At 46.6% G+C, this 21,974-nt stretch overlaps 1 protein-coding gene across 4 annotated transcripts in view; it reads right to left on the reverse strand.

The window, feature by feature from the left end:
* LOC122543255 (aryl hydrocarbon receptor-like) overlaps window positions 1–18,635 on the reverse strand; it is a 126,637-nt gene extending 108,002 nt beyond the window's left edge. For 3 of the 4 annotated variants that reach the window (XR_015755727.1, XM_087985534.1, XM_087985533.1), the window contains exon 1: window positions 17,865–18,635. Coding sequence is in view for 3 of the 4 variants with exons in the window: in XM_087985534.1 (XP_087841660.1) it covers window positions 17,865–17,980 (116 nt within the window). In the remaining variant the exon portion in view is untranslated. Of the gene's footprint in view, window positions 1–10,546; window positions 10,942–17,864 lie in introns of those variants that run through there. The other variant, XM_087985535.1, reaches the window with a different exon arrangement.
* Between the last annotated feature and the right edge of the window lie 3,339 nt (window positions 18,636–21,974).

Genomic DNA, 21,974 nt, shown 5'->3' on the forward strand with positions numbered 1-21,974 from the left:
GGGTGGACGAGGTCAGAAGTCACATGACACCAGGTTATAGTCTGACAGGTTTATTCGAAATCACAAGCTTTCGGAGCGCTGCCCCTTCATCAGGTGAACCTGACAAAGCAACAGCGCTCCAAAACCTTGTGATTTCAAATAAACCTGTCAGACTATAACCTGGTGTCATGTGACTGCTGTCTGTGGGGTTCTTGCATGTGTTAGTTAGTTAGCTGGGATATACAACAACAACTTCAAAGCTAAATTGCTGTGATGTGCTCTGAGACACCTGAGGGCATAAAAAGGTTCAATGGAAATGCAGGCACAGTAATGGGTATAGGCTTGGCTAACACCACAGTACAGTCATAGAGATGTACAGCACGGAAACACACCTTTCGATCCAACCCGTCCATGCCGACCAGATATCCCAACCTAATCCAGTCCCACCTGTCAGCACCCGGCCCATATCCCTCCAAACCCTTCCTATTCATATACCCATCCAAATGCCTCTTAAATGTTGCAATTGTACCAGCCTCCACCACTTCCTCTGGCAGCTCATTCCATACATGTACCACCCTCTGTGTGAAAAGGTTGCCCTTTAAGTCTCTTTTATATCTTTCCCCTCTCATCCTAAACCTATGCCCTCTAGTTCTGGACTCCCCCACTCCAGGGAAAAGACTTTGTCTTTTTACCCTCTCCATGCCCCTCATAATTTTGTAAACCTCTATAAGGTCACCCCTCAGCCTCCGACACTCCAGGGAAAACAGCCCCAGCCTGTTCAGCCTCTCCCTATAGCTCAAACCCTCCAACCCTGGCAACATCCTTGTAAATCTTTTCTGAACCCTTTCAAGTTTCACAACATCTTTCCGTTAGGAAGGAGACCAGAATTGCACGCAATATTCCAACAGTGGCCTAACCAATGTCCTGTACAGCCACAACATGACCTCCCAACTCCTGTACTCAATACTCTGACCAATAAAGGAAAGCATACCAAACACTTTCTTCACTATCCTATCTACCTGCGACTCCACTTTCAAGGAACTATGAACCTGCACTCCAAGGTCTAATGGGCATTGTTCAGGGTATCCATGCTTTCCAATTGAGACATTACAATTAGTCTCACAGAGCTGAAAACGTAAGCCAATCCATACGAAAATGTATAACCTGCTGTGAGACACTCTTCAGTCTTCCCATCAGACTGCCCTCAACAAGCCACTCTTCCACAATATTCTCCATGACCATAGGCTTCCAACAACTGCATTTTTTGGTCCCTATGTACAGAGTGGCCCGACCGGTGGGTGACTGGGTAACCATGGAAGAAGCTAACATGGAGACAAGAGGGAAAATGAGGGAGAATTGGGGAAAGATTTAAAAGGGACCCGATGGGCAACGTTTTCACACAGGGGGTGGTGCGTGCATTCAATGAGCTGCAGAGGAAGTGGTGGAGGCCAGTACAATGACAACATTTAAAAGGCACCTGGATGGGTATATGAACAGGAAGGGTTTAGAGGGATATGGGCCAAGTACTGGCAAATGGGACTAGACTGGGTTGGGATATTTGGTCGGCATGGACGGGTTGGACCGAAGGGTCTGTTTCCGTGCTGTACATCTCTATGACTCTATGTGGTTTGAGTGAAGGGAGCTCACAGAGTTCTGTGGTATTGGGTTATCCGTGTTCATGAATCACAAAGAATTAGTGCACAGCAAATGAAAGGGAAATGAAATGTTGGAGTTGATTGCAAGGGGAAAGGAGGGGAGAGTTAATGCAGTTGTACAGGTGAGGCCACATCTGGAGTGTTGTGTGCAGTTTTGGTCTCCATATTTAAGAAACATGCAATTGCATTGGAAGCAGTTCAGAGAAGATTCACTTAAGGGATGGGGCTTATGTTATGAGGAAAGATTAGATGGATGGAGCCTGTATCCACTGGAGTTGAAAAGAGTAGTCTCACTGAAATGTTATATGATCCTCAGGGGACTTGACAGGGCAGATGCTGAGGGGAGAGGTGAGAACCAGGGGACACCAGTTTAAAACAGTGGATCTCCCACTGAAGATGGAGATAAGGACATCTTTGATTTTCTCTCAGGGCATCATCAGGTGTGTAATTCTCTTCCCGAGAGTGCAGTAGAGGTGGGGTCAATGAATATATTTTAAAGCTGAGGTAAATAGATTCTTGACCAACAAGGGGGAGGTAAAAGAGTATTGGAGGAGGGTAATCAGGGAAATGGAGACCACAATCCAATTAGCCATGAACCTATCCCATCAGGTTCGAGGGGACAAACGGCATGCTTCTATTCCTAATGGCGGATGAGAGGGTTTGAGGCAGGAATAGGCCCATGTTTTATATCACACAGGGCCAAAAGAAATGAAAAACGTCACCCTCTGCCTCACACACATTCCCCACAACTGAGAACAACTGTGTGAACATGACAACACTTTTAATTAAAACGCATCAAAGGCCGAGGCTTTCTTGGCACATAGACAACTTTGCAAAATCAGAGTGGTTTGCGATAAAAAGGTACAAAGCTCCTCGCTACCACAAGATCCTGTCAGCTTCTGTCATGCCGGTTATTGGCTGTTATCATATTTGGGCTGCAAGCTCAAGTTTTTTTGATGTGTTCATAGGGCGGTGGCATCGTTGACTAGGCCATCATTTGTTGTCCATCACTAATTGCCCAGAGGGCAGTTAAGAGTTGCTGTGGGTTTGGAGTCACACGTTGACCCAGACCAGGGAAGGTGAGCAGATCTCAGTCTGTAAAGGGCATGAGTGAACCAGATTGGTGTCATAGAGTCACAGAGATGTACAGCATGGAAACAGATCCTTTGGTCCAACTCATCCATGCCGACCAGATATCCCAACCTAATCTAGTCCCACCTGCCAGCACCCAGCCCATATCCCTCCAAACCCTTCCTATTCATATACCCATCCAAATGCCTCTTAAATGTTGCAATTGTACCAGCCTCCACCACTTCCTCTGGCAGCTCATCCCATACACGTATCACTCTCTGTGTGAAAAGGTTGCCCCTTAGGTCTCTTTTATATCTTTCCCCTCTCACCCTAAACCTATGCCCTCTAGTTCTGGACTCCCCCATCCCAGGGAAAAGACTTTGTTTATTTACCCTATCCATGCCCCTCATAATTTTGTAAACTTCTATAAGGTCACTCCTCAGCCTCCAACGCTCCAGGGAAAACAGCCCCAGCCAGTTCAGCCTCTCCCTATAGCTCAAATCCTCCAATCCTGGCAACATCCTTGTAAATCTTTTCTGAACCCTTTCAGTGTTATGACAATCGACAATGGTTGACATGAGGGCTAGCTTTTTAATTCCAGCTTTTTTTTTAATCAAACAATTGCATTCAAATCTCATGGCTGGATTTGAACATGCACCCTGACAGCATTAGCCTGGGGCTCTGGATTAGTAGCCCAGTGACGATAGCACTCAGTCACCACCCCCTCATGTTGGCTGAATATTTTCGATGTGGGACAGTAGGCCTCTATAATCTCTCTCAGCTGTGGGCAAGGCTGTGCAGAACACGAGGTGGGAATAAAATACCACATTATTTTTAAAAGATGACCGTTTTCAACATTTTTTGAATTCATTCATGGGAATGTGGGTGTCACTGGCTGTCCCTAGTTGCTCCCTTGAGAAGGTGGGGGTGAGCTGCCTTCTTGAACCGCTGCAGTCCATGTGCTGTGGGTTGACCCACAATGCCCTGAGGAAGGGAATTCCAGGATTTTGACCCAATGACACTGAAGGAACGGTGATAGATTTCCAAGTCAGGATGGCGAGTGGGTCAGAGGGGAACTTGCAGGGGGTGGTGTTCCCACGTATCTCCTGCCCTTGTCCTTCTAGGAGGAAGTGGTCGTAGGTTTGGAAGGTGCTGTCTGAGAAGCCTTGTCTTCCAGGGCATGCTTTTTGTCCTCAAACCAAATGCCCAACCTGTGTAACAGAGAAAGGAAGCCCTTCTTCAGGCCAACAGGTTCGTCCTCCCTCCTCCCCCTCCCCCATAGCACAGTCCTACAGTTGCCAACTCTCCAGCATTGCCCTGTGGCCCTCAGGTCAAAGGTTATTCATCCGGACATGACTGGCAGGAACTCCCAATCAAAAAAAAAACACATCTTCAAAGTGTTTTTACTCGGTACCAGTGAACGGTTTTACTTGTTATAGATAATTTTTGTTCAACCTGTCACAACACACCTGTGTTGAACCCAGCTCTCCTGGCTCAATGGTAGGGACACTTCCACCACACCACAGGGAGGGATGGGGATGTTGAGAGGGAGAAAGACAGCTGAACAAACGCACACGCCGTTAACAAATGGATATGAAAAGATCACATTCGGTTTGGAGTCGCGAGACTTCACCTCGACAGCTTTTTCATCAGATCTCAAATTCAGCACTTCAGTCTCAGGCCAACATTGTTCGAGTACATCGGTGCACTCGCCTTAGCAACTGACTCACAGCACAGCACTTGCACTGGATTTGGCTCATACAGTTCTGCTGCGAGTTGAAACTCTGCAATTGCACAAGTGGCTGCAGGGATACAGTGCCACATCAAAGGATTTCTCTCCAGGACCCACTCCTCCCCTCCCCATGAGACCCTTCCTGCTTATGGTTCTAGTCCCAGTCCAAGTCAATGTCATTCTTAGGAGCAGATGAGAAAGATGTTAGAGAGAGAGAGAGAGAGACAAAATAACAAGGAAATGTTTTTAAAAAAAGACACAGGCATTCGCAGAGAACAACACACCACAAGAAACAGAGAGGGGGAGTAGGGTGGAGATATGAGTGGAAAACTGGCAGGCACAAAGAAAGAAATAATGTTATTACAACAAGTGGCATTTAGATACTGCCTTTAACACAGAAAAAACACCCCAAGGCACTGCACAGTGAAGGTGAAAGTGCCTTTCAGTTAAAATGCAAGATAGCTGTTTGTAACTGATTAAATTGTATGAAGTGTCCAGGGTAATCAATAATGTAGGTCTCTGCAGCACTGACATTCTCATGAATCTATTTTGTCATTCTACATGGTAACCCTCTGGTTTTACCATCTTCTAAGTTCAAGGAGATGACATGGGTGCGATGGAAAATCGAGCGAGAGTGACTATCACAGAACACGGGTAGGATATGCTCTCTCCAGCTGGCACATGCCAGCTTCTACCACCTTCCGAGAGCTGCAATCACTCGTGGAATTTATTCCAAACGAAGAGAGTGAGAGATGGGAGTCAGCAAGTGGGCCTGCCCATTCCTGCTAAACCTGGCTTCCTGTGCCTCCTCCTCACAGAATCTCAGACCACAAAAAGATTCCTCAACCACCGGGGAAATCTTCCTCTCTTCTTCAAAAGCTGAGGTGAATTGTTTTGGTAAAATTCAAATTTACCTGCGCAATTCAATAGATTTCGAGATATTAAAGATATCACAGGATCTGGGGATAGTGCAGGAAATAGCATTCAGGTGGAGGAACATCCATGATTTTATGGACAGATTGGAAGGCCGAATGGCCTGTTCCTGTTTCCTACATGACCATGTTTGTCTTAACAAGTCGATCCCGAAACATTTCTAAGCGAGTTCAATTCTTAATGGCATTTTTCTCTCTCTCTGACCCCGAATCTACCCTGAACTTGAGCTGGAATGAATAGTCATCAATGGAGTCAAAATAGGATCAATAGTCAGGGCTGCACGGTGGCTCAGTGGTTAGCACTGCTGCCTCACAGCACCAGGGTCCCAGGTTTGATTCCAGCCTCGGGCGACCGTCTGTGTGGAGTTTGCACATTCTCTCTGTGTGGGTTTCCTCCGGGTGCTCCGGTTTCCTCCCACAGTCCAAAGGTGTGCAGGTCAGGTGAATTGGCTGTGCTAAATTGCCCATAGTTAGGTGCACAGAGAGAAATGGGTCTGGTGGGTTACTCTTTGGAGGGTCAGTGTGGACTTGCTGGGCCGAAGGGCCTGTTTCCACAGTGTAGGGAATCTAATCTAATGTCGGAGAGAGAGGTTTTATCAGGAATCGATGAATCTTAGGGGTCCTTTTAACACAACACAGTGCCCCGAGTCATGTCAGGGCTGAGCTTCCAGGGCTGTATGAGCCAAATCCAGTGCAAGTGCTGTGCTGTGAGTCAGTTGCTAAGGTGACTGACTGGTCATTTGGAGTGATCACATTGAAAGAGAATTCTGCTAATGAGGTAAAAGGGGGTCGATGGTCAAGTGGTAGTGTCACTGGAGTAGTAATGCAGAGGCCCAGGCCAGGGGAACATTAAAAAAACCCATCTACGTCACAAATCTGCCTTTGTAACAGCACTGTCACAGAAGAATAGCGGGGGTTGCCATTGCAATGTGTTAGGACATAGTGGGAAGGTAACAGAGTACAATATGCACAGCCCTCCCCTCCCTGCAGACAGCTGCGTTTTGAGGTAGAAAGGGAGTCATAGAGATGTACAGCATGGAAACATACCAACTCGTCCATGCTGACTAAATATCCCAACCTAATCTAGTCCCAGCACTTGGCCCATATCCCTCTAAACCCTTCCTATTCATATACCCATCCAGATGCCTTTTAAATGTTGCAATTGTACCAGCCTCCACCATGTCCTCTGGCAGCTCATTTCATACACACACAAGGTGTGCGAAGCCAGAAAACAGTAATAATTCCCAAAATTACGGCCCTACACGCGTGCTATGCACCAAAACCAATCAATGTACTTGATTAAAGTAAATAAAACCAAATAATAAAGTACTTGCATTTTCCTGAAAAAAAAGACTCCCCCTCTTACACTCATCAAGAAAATTTGCAAGAATTGTAATTCCTAATGCGTACGGATTGTCCAGTGAATGTTGTCCAATTGCGGAACCGATATAATTCCGGATTTTGTGTTGCGGCTTCTTGCAGACATGGTCTGGTCAGCACCTTGCTGGTTACAAACTGTTGAAAGGATATGCTTTTTGTTACCCTGATATCCAATTTAGGATTGTCAGTCAGTCAGGCGCACAGTCTGACACACTTGCATGCACTGGATGCTAACTTTTAACACACAGGGCCCAGTTATTTGCAGACAGCGAGAACATGCACATGGTCTACATCTGTTCCAACTCGACTAAATAGGGGACAGCCATTCACTGGCACATTGCCCAGTTCAATCAGTGTCAACTGCATTGCTTTAAAATCCAAACAAAGATTGGCAGTTAACAGGCAATCATGAATGGCACATTCTCAATGGTAACACATCTCCCAAGCAGAGTCAAATGGCCAACCAATCAGCACTCTCCTCTCGGAGTAGAAAGGTTGCTGTTCCCCTCCTTGAATTGGTATTCTTGCAAATTGGCCTGAAGAGTGCAAGGCGAAACGTTTCAACCAAAATGCATCCATTCTCGGCAATATTCAAATGCTGTGCGACCAAACAGCTCGATGTAAGGTATTGCCATGGTCAGTTTCTGCGGCTCGATACGTCCACAAAACGCAGATGGAACTCTGGCTTAAACCTGCCTCTCAGTCACATGCAGATGGGCTTCCTTGTGCCATGTTGCAGTGGCAGCAGGACTCAGAGATGGAGCAGAGAAGCCTGCTTCTCGTTCCACTGCTCACTGTTAAGGGTTAGAATGAGGCAGCGATACCTGGAGCAGCAGCCAGCAGAGAGAGCTATTCAAATACATTGCTTCCATTCTGCAAGCACGTCCAAACTCCCAGCAAGTCTGTCTCACTCGCTTTTACCTCCTCACCTCCATTGGCTCCAGGTCAATTAAAATGTTCATCCTTGTGTCCAAATCCCTCGCCCCATCTCACAGAATTGTTACAGTTCAGGAGGAGGCCATTCGGCCCACTGTGCCTGCTCCTGCTTGTTAAATCACCATCATTACTCACTGCCAATCTCCTGCCTTTTCCCCATATCCCTGTACCCCATTTCTATCCCAATAACCATCCAATGCCCCTCTTGAATGCCTCAATGGAACCTGCCTCCCCCACATTCCCAGGCAGTACATTCCAGACCCTAACTACTCACTGGGGGAGAAAGGTTTTCCTCACCTCCCCCTCACTTCATCCCTTTCAATCTCTGACCCTCTCGTTCCTGTCCCTTTTCCATGTGGGAACAGCTTCTCCCGATCTACTCTGTCCAGCCCCCTCCCCATGATGTTGGAACCCTCTCTCAGATCTCCCTCTCAGCCTCCTTCTCCCCAAGGAGAACAGTCCCAATGTCTTCAATCTATCCTCCTCACTGAAGTTTCTCATCTCTGGAACCATTCTGGTAAATCCCTCCTGCCCTCTCTCTCCAATGTGTTCACATCTTTCCTATAGTGTGGGGCCCACAACTGGACACAACCCTCCAGCTGAGGTCTAACAAGGGTCTTGTACAAGTTCAACATCACCTCCCTGCTCTTGTTCTCTATGTCCCTATTAATAAAGCTGAGGACACTGTGTGCTTTATTATCTGCTCTCTCCACCTGTCCTGTCAACTTCAATGATCTGTGCACAGATACACCCAGCTCCCTCTGCTCCTGCACTTGTCTCTGTAACTGTGAACCCTCAACACCTCTGCACTCTTCCAATTCTTATTATCCCTGATTTCCATGGCGCCACCATCAGCAGTCACACCTCCATCCCAAACTCTGGAATTCCCTTCCTAAAACCCATCTCTCTCTCTCGCGCGCGCGGTCACTTGTTGTGTGACTCACTGTCAAAGATGGTCTACTAAAGCTCCTGTTTTCCTTGGGATGGTTTACTACATGGAAGGTGCTACATAAATGCAGGCTGCTGTTGTTGAAACATCCAGCAATCACTACTCATGAAAGCACAAATCTGACATTTCACAGCATTCTGCCGTGATAAAACCATCCCCCCCCACCCCCGAATTCCCACTGTTAAGGGTCAAGCATGAAGAACAGTCACTTGAATGAAGCCCAAATGGAACTCACCAATTACACAGCTTCACAAGAGGGGTCCTCGTGCATAAATCACATTCAAGCTCAGCGGGTAATGGGGAAGGCAAATGGAATTTCATAGGGAATGGAGTACAGAAGTAGGGAAGTTTCGCTAAAACTCTACAAGGCATTAGTCAGCCCACAGCCGGAATGCTGTGAACAGTTCTGGGCCCCTTATCGAAGGAAAGATAGACTGACATTGGAGACAGTCCAGAGAAGATTCACTCGACTGATCCCAGGTCCAGTGGGACTGTCTTATGAGGAGAGGTTGAGTATGTTGGACCTGTACTCGTTAGAGTTTAAAAGAATCAGTGGCTACAGTTGTAGCATCCCTCCCTCTAGGCCAGAAGCCCTGGGCTCAAGTCCCACCAGCTCCAGAGGTGTAATAGAACAGGTTGATTGAGATAAGTCCTCATGGAAATATATACAATTCTTGGAGGACTTGAGATGTAGAGAGGTTGTCTCCCCTTGTGGGAGAGTCTGGGACCAGAGGGTATCATCTCAGAATAAGGGCTTGTCCATTGAAGGCAGAGGTGAGGAGGAATGTCTTCTCCCAGAGCGAGTGAATCTGTGGAATTTTTTACCACAGAGGGCTGTCGAGGCTGGGTCATTCACTATATTCAAGGCAGAGACTGACAGATTTTTAAACAGTAAGGGGGGATCAAGGATTATGGGGGAAAAGACAGGAAAGTAGAGTTGAGTATCCTCAGATTAGCCACGATCTCATTGAATGGTGGAGCAGACTCAATGGGCCGAATGGCACTGCTCTGACATTTTATGGCCTGATGGAACTCTTGCCTTTTAATCACTGCTACCATATACAGAGTTACCTTCCAGCAATGGTCAGACATGCAAATCTTATGAAATGCAAATCAGAAATAACTGAATTCACTAGAAAGTGCATGCAACAACCAACTGTGCTCAGCTCCTGTGAATCTGTCAGTTCCAATCCCATTGTAATCATCGGGGAGGGTCACGAATCAGTCTCTCTCTGCTGTCTCACCTTTTTGCCAAACAAATGGTGCATTCTTATATTGCCGCTCTGAAGCTGAAAGTCTTACATCGGGCAGAAACTGAGTTCAGACAAACCAGCAATTGCTTTTTTTTTGTCAGAAAACGGCAGGAGAACAGCAGATTGCAGGGTGTTGGCTGATAATGGGAGGTGGTCATTTGGCCATTTCAATGGGCTACTTGAGAGTTCTGGTCTCTGCTCGAGTCTGATCACTGTGTTTCACAGAGCCAGGCTAGCTAATTAATGCTATTTCACACTTACTGTATAGACGCAGGCCATTCTGCCCTTAGTGTTCAATTCCTTTCTCTGCTGTGTTTATTGAACTTCCCCTTACCCACTAAACTGCTCGGCCACGTGTTTCCCCACTCTCTGGCTAAAATTGTTTCTCTGCGTTTCCTTCATGGATTTATGAGTCACCATTTTATATTGATGGCCAGCATCACTAGGACATATAAATAGCTTCTCCATGTCTACCTGCACTACCACAGATTATTGCAATCCTGGAAGGATTTATCAAAGAAAAGAGCTCCAGGCCTGTTCAATGATACTTATGAGCTTTTCTCAGTAACTGACATAATTCCATAACCTCTGCTCTCTCGAAGGATGAGGGTCGCAGATGCCTGGGAACACCACACCCCCACAGGCTCCCCTCCACTCACCATCCTGACTTGGGAATATCTCGCCGTTCCTTCAGTGTCGCTGGGTCAAAATCCTGGAGTTCCCTCCCTAAGGGCATTGTAGACACACCTACAGCAAATGGACTGCAGCGGTTCAAGAAGGCAGCTCACCACCACATTTTCCAGGGCAGCTCGGGACAGGCAATAAATGCTGGGCCCAGCCAGAAAAGAACTTTGAAAAGCTTCCAGTAAATCTTCAGCGTTTTGTAATATAGAGACCAGAGCAGTGTCCAGTGCTCCAAGTGTGATCTGATCAGGTTTAACTTCGCTTTTCAATCCTATCCCTCTCGAAATGCTATGCCTGTATTTTTTCTGCTCAACACATATATTCAAAAAGGAGAGTTCCAATTGGCTCAATTAAAACCTTCTAATCCTTTCATGTAGGAGAATGGAGGAAGAACCCTTTCCGACTACTGTACTGAAGAACAACAGTGCTTTTTTTTGAAACAAATACCACAAGAGCTCACACCACCCTCATACAAAACTCATTGTCTAATGGCAAAAGTGAACTGAAAGCTGTGCAGCTTTCCAAAGCTTCAAGTGGGCGGAAGATAATGTACTTTTTGCTGGTGGATAACAGATCACCTTCCACAGCGTCACACCTCCAATAGCTCAGGGCTTATTTAACTCTCAGCGTGCTGGATTTACCTTGGCTCTGTTTGTTCGATCAGAGAACTTCTCCCCAGTGTTCTCTGTTAGATCAAAAACAGCCCTAATGTTACTGGAACCAGGGATTCAACATACATGATTCAACTTCCTCTTTCATTTTCTGCCACTTCTTTTTGCTTAAATGCCTCGTCTGCTGAACGTGCCGGACGTACAGATTCATTCAAATTTGATTTTTGTTGTTGAGCAACCGAACACCAGCATAGTAAGCAGTGACGGAGGAGGTTATCTAAGATTACAAAGGGATCTCATCAAATGGGTCAATGGGCTGAAAAATGGCCGATGCAGTTCAATCTGGATAAACACGAGGTATTGGATTTTGGCAAAACAAACAGGGGCAGGACTTATACAGTTAATGATAGAGCCTTGGGTAGTGTTGTAGAACAGAGAGACCGAGGGGTTCAGCTACATAATTCTTTAAATATGGGTAAGATGGTTAAAAAGACATTCAGCAGACCATTTTTATAAGACATGGGAGCCCTATTTGAGTTATTTGGATATAGGTTTGTCAGTTATCTTAACTAGGGCGTTTGTTTAACCAGGATGGTTAGTTTTGTCAAGCCCTGGGCCCTGGAGTGGGTCTCCTGAGTTAATACGGGTATATATACAACACTCCTGTTCCTTTGTTTGGGAGTTTTGCGCCGAGCATAGCTGTTCTGTATTCTGTGTTTTTTTTTGTTTTTGTTGGCTTTTTTTTCTTCTTCTGATCTATTAGTTATTTACTTATTTATTGGTGTTGCTTTGCACAGCGTTAGGGTTGGTTTTGTATTATAGGGTCGGTTAGTAGTTAGTAGACAGCAGTTGTATTGTAATTTGTGGGGTTTTTTCCTTTTATTATACTGATATTTGCTATTGATTGTATTTTTCAATAATTTTATATGTTTGTAAAGTTAAAAAAATTTTGTTAATAAATATATTTACAAAAAAAGATGTTTAGCACGCTTGCCTTCATTGCTCAGTCCTTTGAGTGTAGGAGTTGGGATGTCATGTTGAGGTTGTACAGGACATTGGTGAGGCCTCTTGTGGAATACTGTGTCCAGTTCTGGTCACCCAGTTATAGGAAGGATATTATTAATCTGGAGAGGGTTCACAAGATGTTGTCGGGTCTGGAAGGTTTGAGTTATAAAGAAAGGCTGGATAGGCTGCCACTTCTTTCAATGGAGTGTAGGAGGTTGAGAGGTCATAGAGATGTACAGCATGGAAACAGACCCTTCAGTCCAACCTGTCCATGCTGACCAGATATCCCAACCCAATCTCGTCCCACCTGCCAGCACCCGGCCCATATCCCTCCAAACCCTTCCTATTCATATACCCATCCAAATGCCTTTTAAATGTTGCAATTGTACCAGCCTCCACCACTTCCTCTGGCAGCTCATTCAATACACGTACCACTCTGTGTGTGAAAAAGTTGCCCCTTAGGTCTCTTTTATATCTTTCCCCTCTCACCCTAAACCTATATCCTCTAGTTCTGGACTCCCCCATCCCAGGGAAAAGACTTTATCTGTTTATCCTATCCATGCCCCTCATGATTTTATAAACCTCTATAAGGTCATCCCTCACCCTCCAACGCTCCAGGGAAAACAGCCCCAGCCTGTTCAGCCTCTCCCTGTAACTCAAATCCTCCAACCCTGGCAACATCCTCGTAAATCTTTTCTGAACCGTTTCAAGTTTCACAACATCTTTCCGATAGGAAGGAGACCAGAATTGCACACAATATTCCAACAGTGGCCTAACCAATGTCCTGTACAGTCGCAACATCACCTCCCAACTCCTGTACTCAATACTCTGACCAATAAAGGAAAGCATACCAAACGCCTTCTTCACTATCCTATCTACCTGCGATTCCACTTTCAAGGAGCTATGAACTTGCACTCCAAGGTCTCTTTGTTCAGCAGCACTCTCCAGGACCTTACCATTAGGTGTATAAATCCTGCTAAGATTTGCTTTCCCAAAATGCAGCACCTCACATTGATCTAAATTAGACTCCATCTGCCACTTCTCAACCCATTGGCCTATCTGATCAAGATTTCGTTGTAATCTGAGGTAACCTTCTTCGCTGTCCACTACACCTCCAATTTTGGTGTCATCTGCAAACTTACTAACTGTACCTCTTATGCTCTCATCCAAATCATTTATATAAATGGCAAAAAGTAGAGGGCCCAGCACCAATCCTTGTGGCACTCCACTGGTCACAGGCCTCCAGTCTGAAAAACAACCCTCCACCACCACCCTCTGTCTTCTACCTTTGAGCCAGTTCTGTATCCAAATGGCAAGTTCTCCCTGTATTCTGTAAGATCTAACCTTGCTAACCAGTCTCCCATGGGGAACCTTGTCGAACGCCTTACTGAAGTCCATATAGATCACGTCTACTGCTCTGCCCTCATCAATCTTCTTTGTTACTTTTTCAAAAAACTCAATCAAGTTTGTGAGACATGATTTCCCACGCACGAAGCCATGTTGACTATCTCTAATCAGCCCTTGTCTTTCCAAATACTGTACATCCTGTCAAGATTCCCTCCAACAACTTGCCCACCACCGAGGTCAGGCTCGCTGGTCTATAGTTCCCTGGCTTGTCCTTACCACCTTTCTTAAACAGTGGCACCAAGTTAGCCAACCTCCAGTCTTCCGGCACCTCACCTGTGACTATCGATGATACAAATATCTCAGCAAGAGGCCCAGCAATCACTTCTCTAGCTTCCCACAGAGTTCTCGGATACACCTGATCAGGAGCTGGGGATGTATCCACTTTTATGCGTTTCAAGACACCAGCACTTCCTCCTCTGTAATATGGACATTTTTCAAGATGTCACCATCTATTTCCCCACATTCTATATCTTCCATGTCCTTCTCCACAGTAAACACTGATGCAAATTACTCGTTTAATATCTCCCCCATCTCCTGCGACTCCACACACAGGCCGCCTTGCTGATCTTTGAGGGGCCCTATTCTCTCTCTAGTTACCCTTTTGTCCTTAATGTATTTGTAAAACCCTTTGGATTTTCCTTAATTCTATTTGCTAAAGCTATCTCATGTCCCCTTTTTGCCCTCCTGATTTCCCTCTTAAGTATACGCCTATTGCCTTTATACTCTTCTAAGGATTCACTTGATCTATCCTGTCTATGCCTGACATATTTACCTCAATCGCTTTGCCCTACTAAAACCTAGCCTCAATTTTGAAAGCTTTTTCAGGGAAGGAATATGCGTCTCCAGGGTTCTACCAGTAATAAATGCGGCCGGATTTCAATCCAAGCGATTATGAAGTTTGTGTTGGATTCTGAACCAGAAGAAATAGCTTTCTCATATTTTTCAACTCTGGTACACCAGCATCTGCAGTCCTCACTTTCTCCATCGGAATTGTGACTCTGCCAGTAGAGACAGATGGAAAGAGAGGACATTGCCACAGAAAATCTAACTGATAACAACTTTCATAATGTGGCTACAAGAGATCACAGCTGTTTGCAAAAGACTCTTCCTTTACAAAAGCAACATTATTCCTCACAGTGTGAAGACACTGTACAAGTCACAACGAGAGAGCAACATCTGGCTCACACCCCCATATCATATTCCTCACTGAAGGGCAGGAAATCTCAACGCTGGGGGAGACAGCATACGGGCCTTTCCCTGTTCATCTCATTGATCTTTTCCCGGGCACTTACAAGATAGGCATCCCACCTCACTGTACATTTCCACGATCCCCCCCCCCCCCCCCCACACCAGGACATTAGCCTGCCCTTCTGGTTTATTTGTCCAGTGACATCAACACTACATCACCAGCCCAAGCTTTCATTGAGGCATTCAAGAGGGCATTGGATGACTGTTTGAATAAAAACACTGTGTAAGGATATTGGGAAAGGGCCGGAATTGGCTGTGGGTAATGATGTTCGTTTAATGGGCTGGGACAGCCAAAGTGGGCCCAACAGCCTTCCTCTGCACCTTCACAACTTCTGTTACTCTGTAATTTCCCCTTTTCTTCACACCCATTTGTTGTCCAATCTTGCATTAAATCAAATACATGAGGGGCATGGATAGGATAAATAGACAAAGTTTTTTCCCTGGGGTGGGGGAGTCCAGAACTAGAGGGCACAGGTTTAGGGTGAGAGGAGAAAGATATAAAAGAGACCGAAGGGGCAACTTTTTCATGCAGAGGGTGGGACGTGTATGGAATGAGCTGCCAGAGGAAGTGGTGGAGGCTCGTATAATTACAGCATTTAAAAGGCATCTGGTAAGGTATATGAATACCCATCCTATTCATGTAGCCATCCAGATGCCTTTTAAGTGTTGTAATTGCTAGATTCAAATAACAATTTAGCTCAAGATTGTATTGTTATTTTGAGGTCTCACATGGCTTGGTGGCCTCAGCCAGTGATTTCTGCCTCCTTGATGTCCCTAACGATCAAGTTAGAAACAGTAGTGATGCATTCTAAAGCAGATACAGTGGTGTAGTGGAAATCCAGTGGCCCAGGCTAATGCTCTATGGTATATGGGTTGAAATCCCACCACTGTAAACTTTTGCTACAAATGCTGTGTCTTACAATCTTATTCTCCACAACCACCTGACGAAGGAGCAGCACTCTAAAAGCTAGTGCTTCCAAATAAACCTGTTGGACTATAACCTGGTGTTGTGTGATTTTTAACTTTGTCTACCCCAGTCCAACACTGGCATCTCCAAATCATGGATAGGGTAAATAGACAAGGTCTTTTCCCTGAGGTGGGGGAGTCCAGAACTAGAGGGCATAGGTTTAGGGTGAGAGGGGAAAGATATAAAAGGGACCTAAGGGTCAACTTTTTCACACAGAGGGTGGTGCGGGTATGGAATGAGCTGCCAGAGGATGTGGTGAAGACTGGTACAATTGCAACATTTAAGAGGCATCTGGATGGGTATATGAATAGGAAGGGTTTGGAGGGATATGGGCCGGGTGCTAGCAGGTGGAACTAGATTGGGTTGGGATATCTGGTCGGCATGGACAGGTTGGACCGAAGGGTCTATTTCCGTGCTGTACAACTCTATGACTCTATGACTGTAAATACCACAGGCTGTTCATCAACATTCATTCAAATCCTATCTTTCTGTAGTTTCTACCTCTCAAATGAGGAGCATTCCAGTCAGTGAATCACCTCTTGTTATGTTTTACTCGCTAACTCCTTAATCATTCAGGTAACACCTTCTTAGTGGACTTGCCGGCCCAAGTTACAACTTTCCTGTTGCACGGTTAAAGTACTGTATCAGAAATTATTGATTTTCAAGCTTTTAAAATATCTGTTGTTGGGGTACAGTCTCTAGAAAGAGTTAGCATTTATTTATTGTCCATCTCTAGTTGCCCTGAGAAGGTGGTAATGAGCTGCAGTCCACCTGTTGTGGGTTGACCCACAATGCCCTGAAGGAGGAAATTCCAGGATTTTGACCCAACGGCAGTGAAGGAACGGCAATAGATTTCCAAGTCAGGATGGTGAGTGGCTTGGAGGGGAACTTGCAGGGGGTGGTGTTCCCATGTATCCCTTGCCCTTTTAGATGGAAGTGGTCATGGGTTTGGAAGGTGCTAGCTAAGGATTTTTGGTGAATGTCTGCAGTACATCTTGTACATAGTACATATTGCTGCTACTGAGCGTCAGTGGGGGAGGGAGTGGATGTTGAAGGTGATGGATGGATGCCAAAAGATGGAGGAGGAGAAGTAGGCCATTCAGCCCGAGTGAGATATCCTTCAACTCCACTCTCCTGCCTTCTCCCCATAACCCTTAATTCCTGTACTGATTAAAAACCTGTCTATCTCAGCCTTGTATATACAGATCAACAGCCCTCTGTGGTAAAGAATTCCACCGATTCACTCCCCTCTGAGAGAATGAATTCCTCATCTTGGTCTTTGATTGGTGACCCCTTATTCTGAGATGATACCCTCTGGTCCCAGACTCTCCCACAACGGGAGACAACCATTCCCCATCTCCCCCTAAGAATTCAAGTGGGGAAACTCGGCTGCACGATTGGGGCGAGGGTAATAGTGCAATTTAGCATCTAAACTCCTGAATGCTGTTAAAAAAAAGAGTCCCACCAAGGTGACATCTGAGTGAAAATAAATAGTGTTTTGTTTGAAAGCAGATGTCATGAGCTGACAACGGAATAACAAGGGTTTCGGGCAGGGAGGAGAGACATAAACAAAGGGGGAGGGGAAATTAATCGTCCTCAACAGGTTAAAAACAAACGGAATGGAAACATTTATTGACAATCTTCTGCGCCTAAGTGGAAGAGGCTGCGAGTAACAACTCCCAAGCAACTCGTTTGATTTGTTTTGGCTGTCTGCCAAATGACTTAGAAACACTCTGGGAGACTGCAAGAAGGAAAAAAAACACAGCTCTGGAGAACATGCAGCCCATACAATCGAGCAAAAGCCCAAGTCGATCAAAGGCACCAGCCACCTGTCGAATGCAGTGAGGTTTGAAGGGTCGCTGGTCGAAACCCCTCAAAGCACCATCAGTTTAAACCCCCTCTCCGAGTTAAATCAGAGGTCTCTCCACTGACCCCCTTGTGCTGTGGAATTTGTGAAACCAAAAGGTGCCCCAAGGTTCATCCACAATAATACTGAGCTGCGTCAGAGTATGGAGAGAGAGAGAGAGTTGAGGAAAGTAGATCTGGAGCACTCACCTCTCGGGGTTGTGAGCGACTCTTTTCCTCTTTCTGCCCACGAAGAGGTTCCTGGTGCTGGCGATCATGCTACACAGTGCGGGACGGCCCTTCAGCCCGAGTGTCGGACTTGCCATGCTCCGAGCTGGAGGAAGCGGTGAAACCGAGGAGCTCGCTCTGTGAAGTGACGGAGCAGGAACTCTGGGGCTTGCCGTTCTCTGTGTCTGAACTCGTCAGGACGGCGAGCCGCCGCTGGGAGAAGGCGCTCGTCAAACCGAAAGTCCGATGAGCGTTTTCTGAGCACGACAGTGAATAATTCCAGTACCAACTCGCGTGATCGATCCATGCAGAGATAAATTACCCACCGTGTCTCAATCTGGCTATTTCACTGACCTGTGTGTAAATCTCATGCCAAGAGAATCGATTCTACGACAGGGAGGGAGGAGCACCAAGAAGTGCCCAGTCTGTCAGGAAATTGGCCAAGAGGTGAAAGTGGAGATGGATTTCTAATCAGGAAGGAATATGGAGGAAAAGGCGGGAAAGTGGGATTGAGGATGATCAGATCAGCTTCGATCTCATTGAACTGTGGGGCAGACTCGATGGGCTGAATGGACTATGCCTCATGGTTTTTACTTTGGTCAGTCACAAACGACGTCTCCCATGAGCTGATGTTTTCAGGAATGCTTCCTGAAAGCCCACACCCCACTGGCCCCTGGGAGTCTCCTGCCTTGGCCCAGTTCTGAATGGAGCAGTTGCTTCGGTATTCTGGGCACATGAACCTGGAGTGGCTGTATGCCAGACCAAAGCGGGCACACTCCAATGGGAATTTAGCCCACCAGAGAATCCTCACCCCCATGGATGGACAACACTCTGACTGAGGGTGAATGAGGGAGTTGGGACACTCCGGTTCGACTGTTTGATACGGTGCTGTTCAAAACCAACCCAAACAGGGTTGTGAACACAGTAGTTTCTCCCTCAATGGCACAGAATTGCGAAGTGATTTCCTTTCACCTGGCAGGAGACCCAGCATTGGTGCTCCCAGGGTCAGTAAATTGGCTACTGCTTCGAGATGTTTGAAAAGTAACACACAATGCACGAGAATGAGTACTTTTGCACAATGAAATCCATTTTCAAACGATGGTTATATTACCGACTGATGACTGATCAGCAAAATGATGGGGCCAATCAGATTAGATTATATTACAGTGTGGAAACAGGCCCTTCGGCCCAACAAGTCCACACCAACCCACCGAAGCGTAACCCACCCATACGTTTACCCCTTACCTAACACTACGGGCAATTTAGTATGGCCAATTCACCTAACCTGCACATCTTTGGACTGTGGGAGGAAACCGGAGCACCCGGAGGAAACCCACACAGACACGGGGAGAATGTACAAACTACACACAGTCAGTCGCCTGAGGCAGGAATTGAACCCGGGTCTCTGGCGCTGTGAGGCAGCAGTGCTAGCCACCGTGCCACCGTGCCGCCCATCACTCTCAGTACAAATCAGGCTCTCATTCCAGCTCACATCTCAGCCATCACGGGTATAGGAATACATCAGAGCAAGCCTTTGAGTGGTTCAGTGGGTAATGCACTCACCCCTGAGACATATGATGGCCTAGTGGTTCGCCCTGCTGCCTCACAGCGCCAGGGGCCTGGGTTCACTCCCAGCCTCGGGCAACTGTGGAGTTCGCACATTCTCCCCGTGTCTGCGTGGGTTTCCTCCGGGTGCTCCAGTTTCCTCCCACGGTACAAAGATATGCAGGTTAGATGGTTTGGCCACGGGAAATTGTCCTGTAGTGTCCAGGGATGTGCAGGGTAGGGTGGATTGGCCATGCTAAATTGTCCCATAGTGCCCAGGGATGTGCAGGTTAGGGTGGATTAGCCATGCTAAATTGTCCCATAGTGCCCAGGGATGTGCAGGTTAGGGTGGATTAACCATGCTAAATTGTCCCATAGTGCCCAGGGATGTGCAGGTTAGGGTGGATTAGCCATGCTAAATTGTCCCATAGTGCCCAGGGATGTGCAGGTTAGGGTGGATTAGCCATGCTAAATTGTCCCATAGTGTCCAGGGATGCGCAGGATAGGGTGGATTAGCCATGCTAAATTACCCATAGTGTCCAAGGATGTGCTGGTTAGGGTGGGTTAGCTGTGGGAAATTACCCTGTCATGTGCAGGTAGGTGGGTTAACCATGGAAAATGCAGAGTGGGGGGCTGGTTCTGGGTGGAATACTCTTTGGAGGATTGGTGCAAAGGTGATCGGCTGAATGGCCTCTTTCTGCACTGTAGGGATTCTATAAATCTGTGGTTCACTCCAGGGTCTGGAGTACTGAGTCCAGTTCTGGTCATGGTGTTATAGGAAGGCTATTATTAAGCTGGAGTGGGTTCAGAACAGATTTACCAGGATGTTGCTGGGTCTGGAAGGTTTGAGGTATAGAGAAAGGCTGGATAGGCTGGGACCTTTTCACTGGAGTGTAGGAGGTTTAGAGGTGATCTGATGGAAGCTTATAAAATAATGAGGGGTACAGAATGGTAATTGTCGTTTCCCTAGGGTGGGGGAGTTCAAGACTTCGGGGGGGGATGACAATATTTTTAAGGTGAAAGGAGAGAGATTTTAAAAAGACATGAGGGACAAATGTTTTACACAGAGGGTAGTTTGTGTGCGGAATGAACTTCCTGAGGAAGTGGTGGATGTGGGCACGTTGCAATGTTTAAAAGACATTTGGATAAGGGCATGAAGAGGAAAGGGTTTGGAGGGTTATGGGCCAGGAGCAGGCAGGTGGGACTAGGTTAGGATTATGTTCAGCATGGACTGAAGGGTCTGTTTCTATGCTGTATGACACTATGACACTCTAATTCTGCACTTTTAGTAAATGTTGCCTTGCAGACAAGCTAGTAAACCAAGGGTCCTGTCTGTTCAGTTGGATGTAGCAGAGGGTCCAGTACTGCTGTGTCGATGGATGGGAGAGGTGACATAACTGACATTACTCTTTCAATTAGCATCACAACAAGCAGCTTATTTCATTTCAACCGTGGGTAGCCATTGCTCCCCAAACGTTGAACTCCCCACCATCAAATGTCGGTCCTTCTATCCACCACAGGAATTTCCCGCTGCTATAGTAACTGCTGTGTACATATCATCACAAGCAAAGGTTGAGGAAGCTCTGGATGTGCTGTACTCCACCACTAACACCCCGAGGCCCTGTTTATTGTAACTGGTGACTTCAATCTAAGGAAGGTGTTACCCAAGTACCACCAGAACATTACCTGTCCCAGCAGGGGCCTGAACATTTTCGAGTATTGCTACACCACTGTGAAGGATGTCTACCGCTCCACCCCCCACCCTCCTTTCGGAAACTCCGACCACAATGCCGTATTTCTTCTCCCGGCTTACAGGCAAACGATTAAGCGAGATTCCCCTCGCGGATACAGGTCCAGTGCTGGTCGGCAGAGGGAGAGGATCAATTCCGGTTATGGCTGGAATCGGCTGATTGGGCCGTGTTCAAACAGGCCGCAGGTACCTTGGACGGGTACACCATCACTGTCACAGACTTTATCAGCAAGGTGTGTGGAGGACTGCATACCGAGGAAGTCAACCTGGGTGTTCCCCAACAGGAAACCCTGGATAAATCAGGACATACAGAACCTGCTAATAACCAGGCATGAGGCCTTCAGATCGGGAGACCCACTCAAATATAAGGAATCCAAGTATGACCTTCACAGAGCCATTAAGACAACCAAGGACCTATATCGATCCAAACCCGAGACCCAGACAGACACCCAGCGACTATGGCAAGGACTGAATGACATCACAGGTTCTAAGAAGCAGTGCAAGATAGCAGATAATGACACATCCCTCCCAGATCATCTCAACGCCTTCTATGCTCGCTTTGAACAGAATTTTGGCGGAGAGGTAACATCCATTCCGACAAGTCCTGACGAACCTAACCCAACAGTCACTGCATCAGAGGTCAGATCAGTTTTCCTTCCTGTGAATCCAAGGAAAGCGATGGGACCAGACGGAGTACCAGGCCGTGCACTCAGAGCATGTGCAGATCAACTGACAGAGGTCTTCTCGGACATCTGCAACCTCTCCCTGCAGCAGGCCACTGTCCCTGCCTGTTCCAA

This window comes from Chiloscyllium plagiosum, unplaced genomic scaffold (assembly GCF_037043375.1).
Source record: "Chiloscyllium plagiosum isolate Xiang-an unplaced genomic scaffold, Cpla_swu_hap1 HiC_scaffold_53X, whole genome shotgun sequence".
NCBI classification, from domain to species: Eukaryota; Metazoa; Chordata; class Chondrichthyes; order Orectolobiformes; family Hemiscylliidae; genus Chiloscyllium; species Chiloscyllium plagiosum.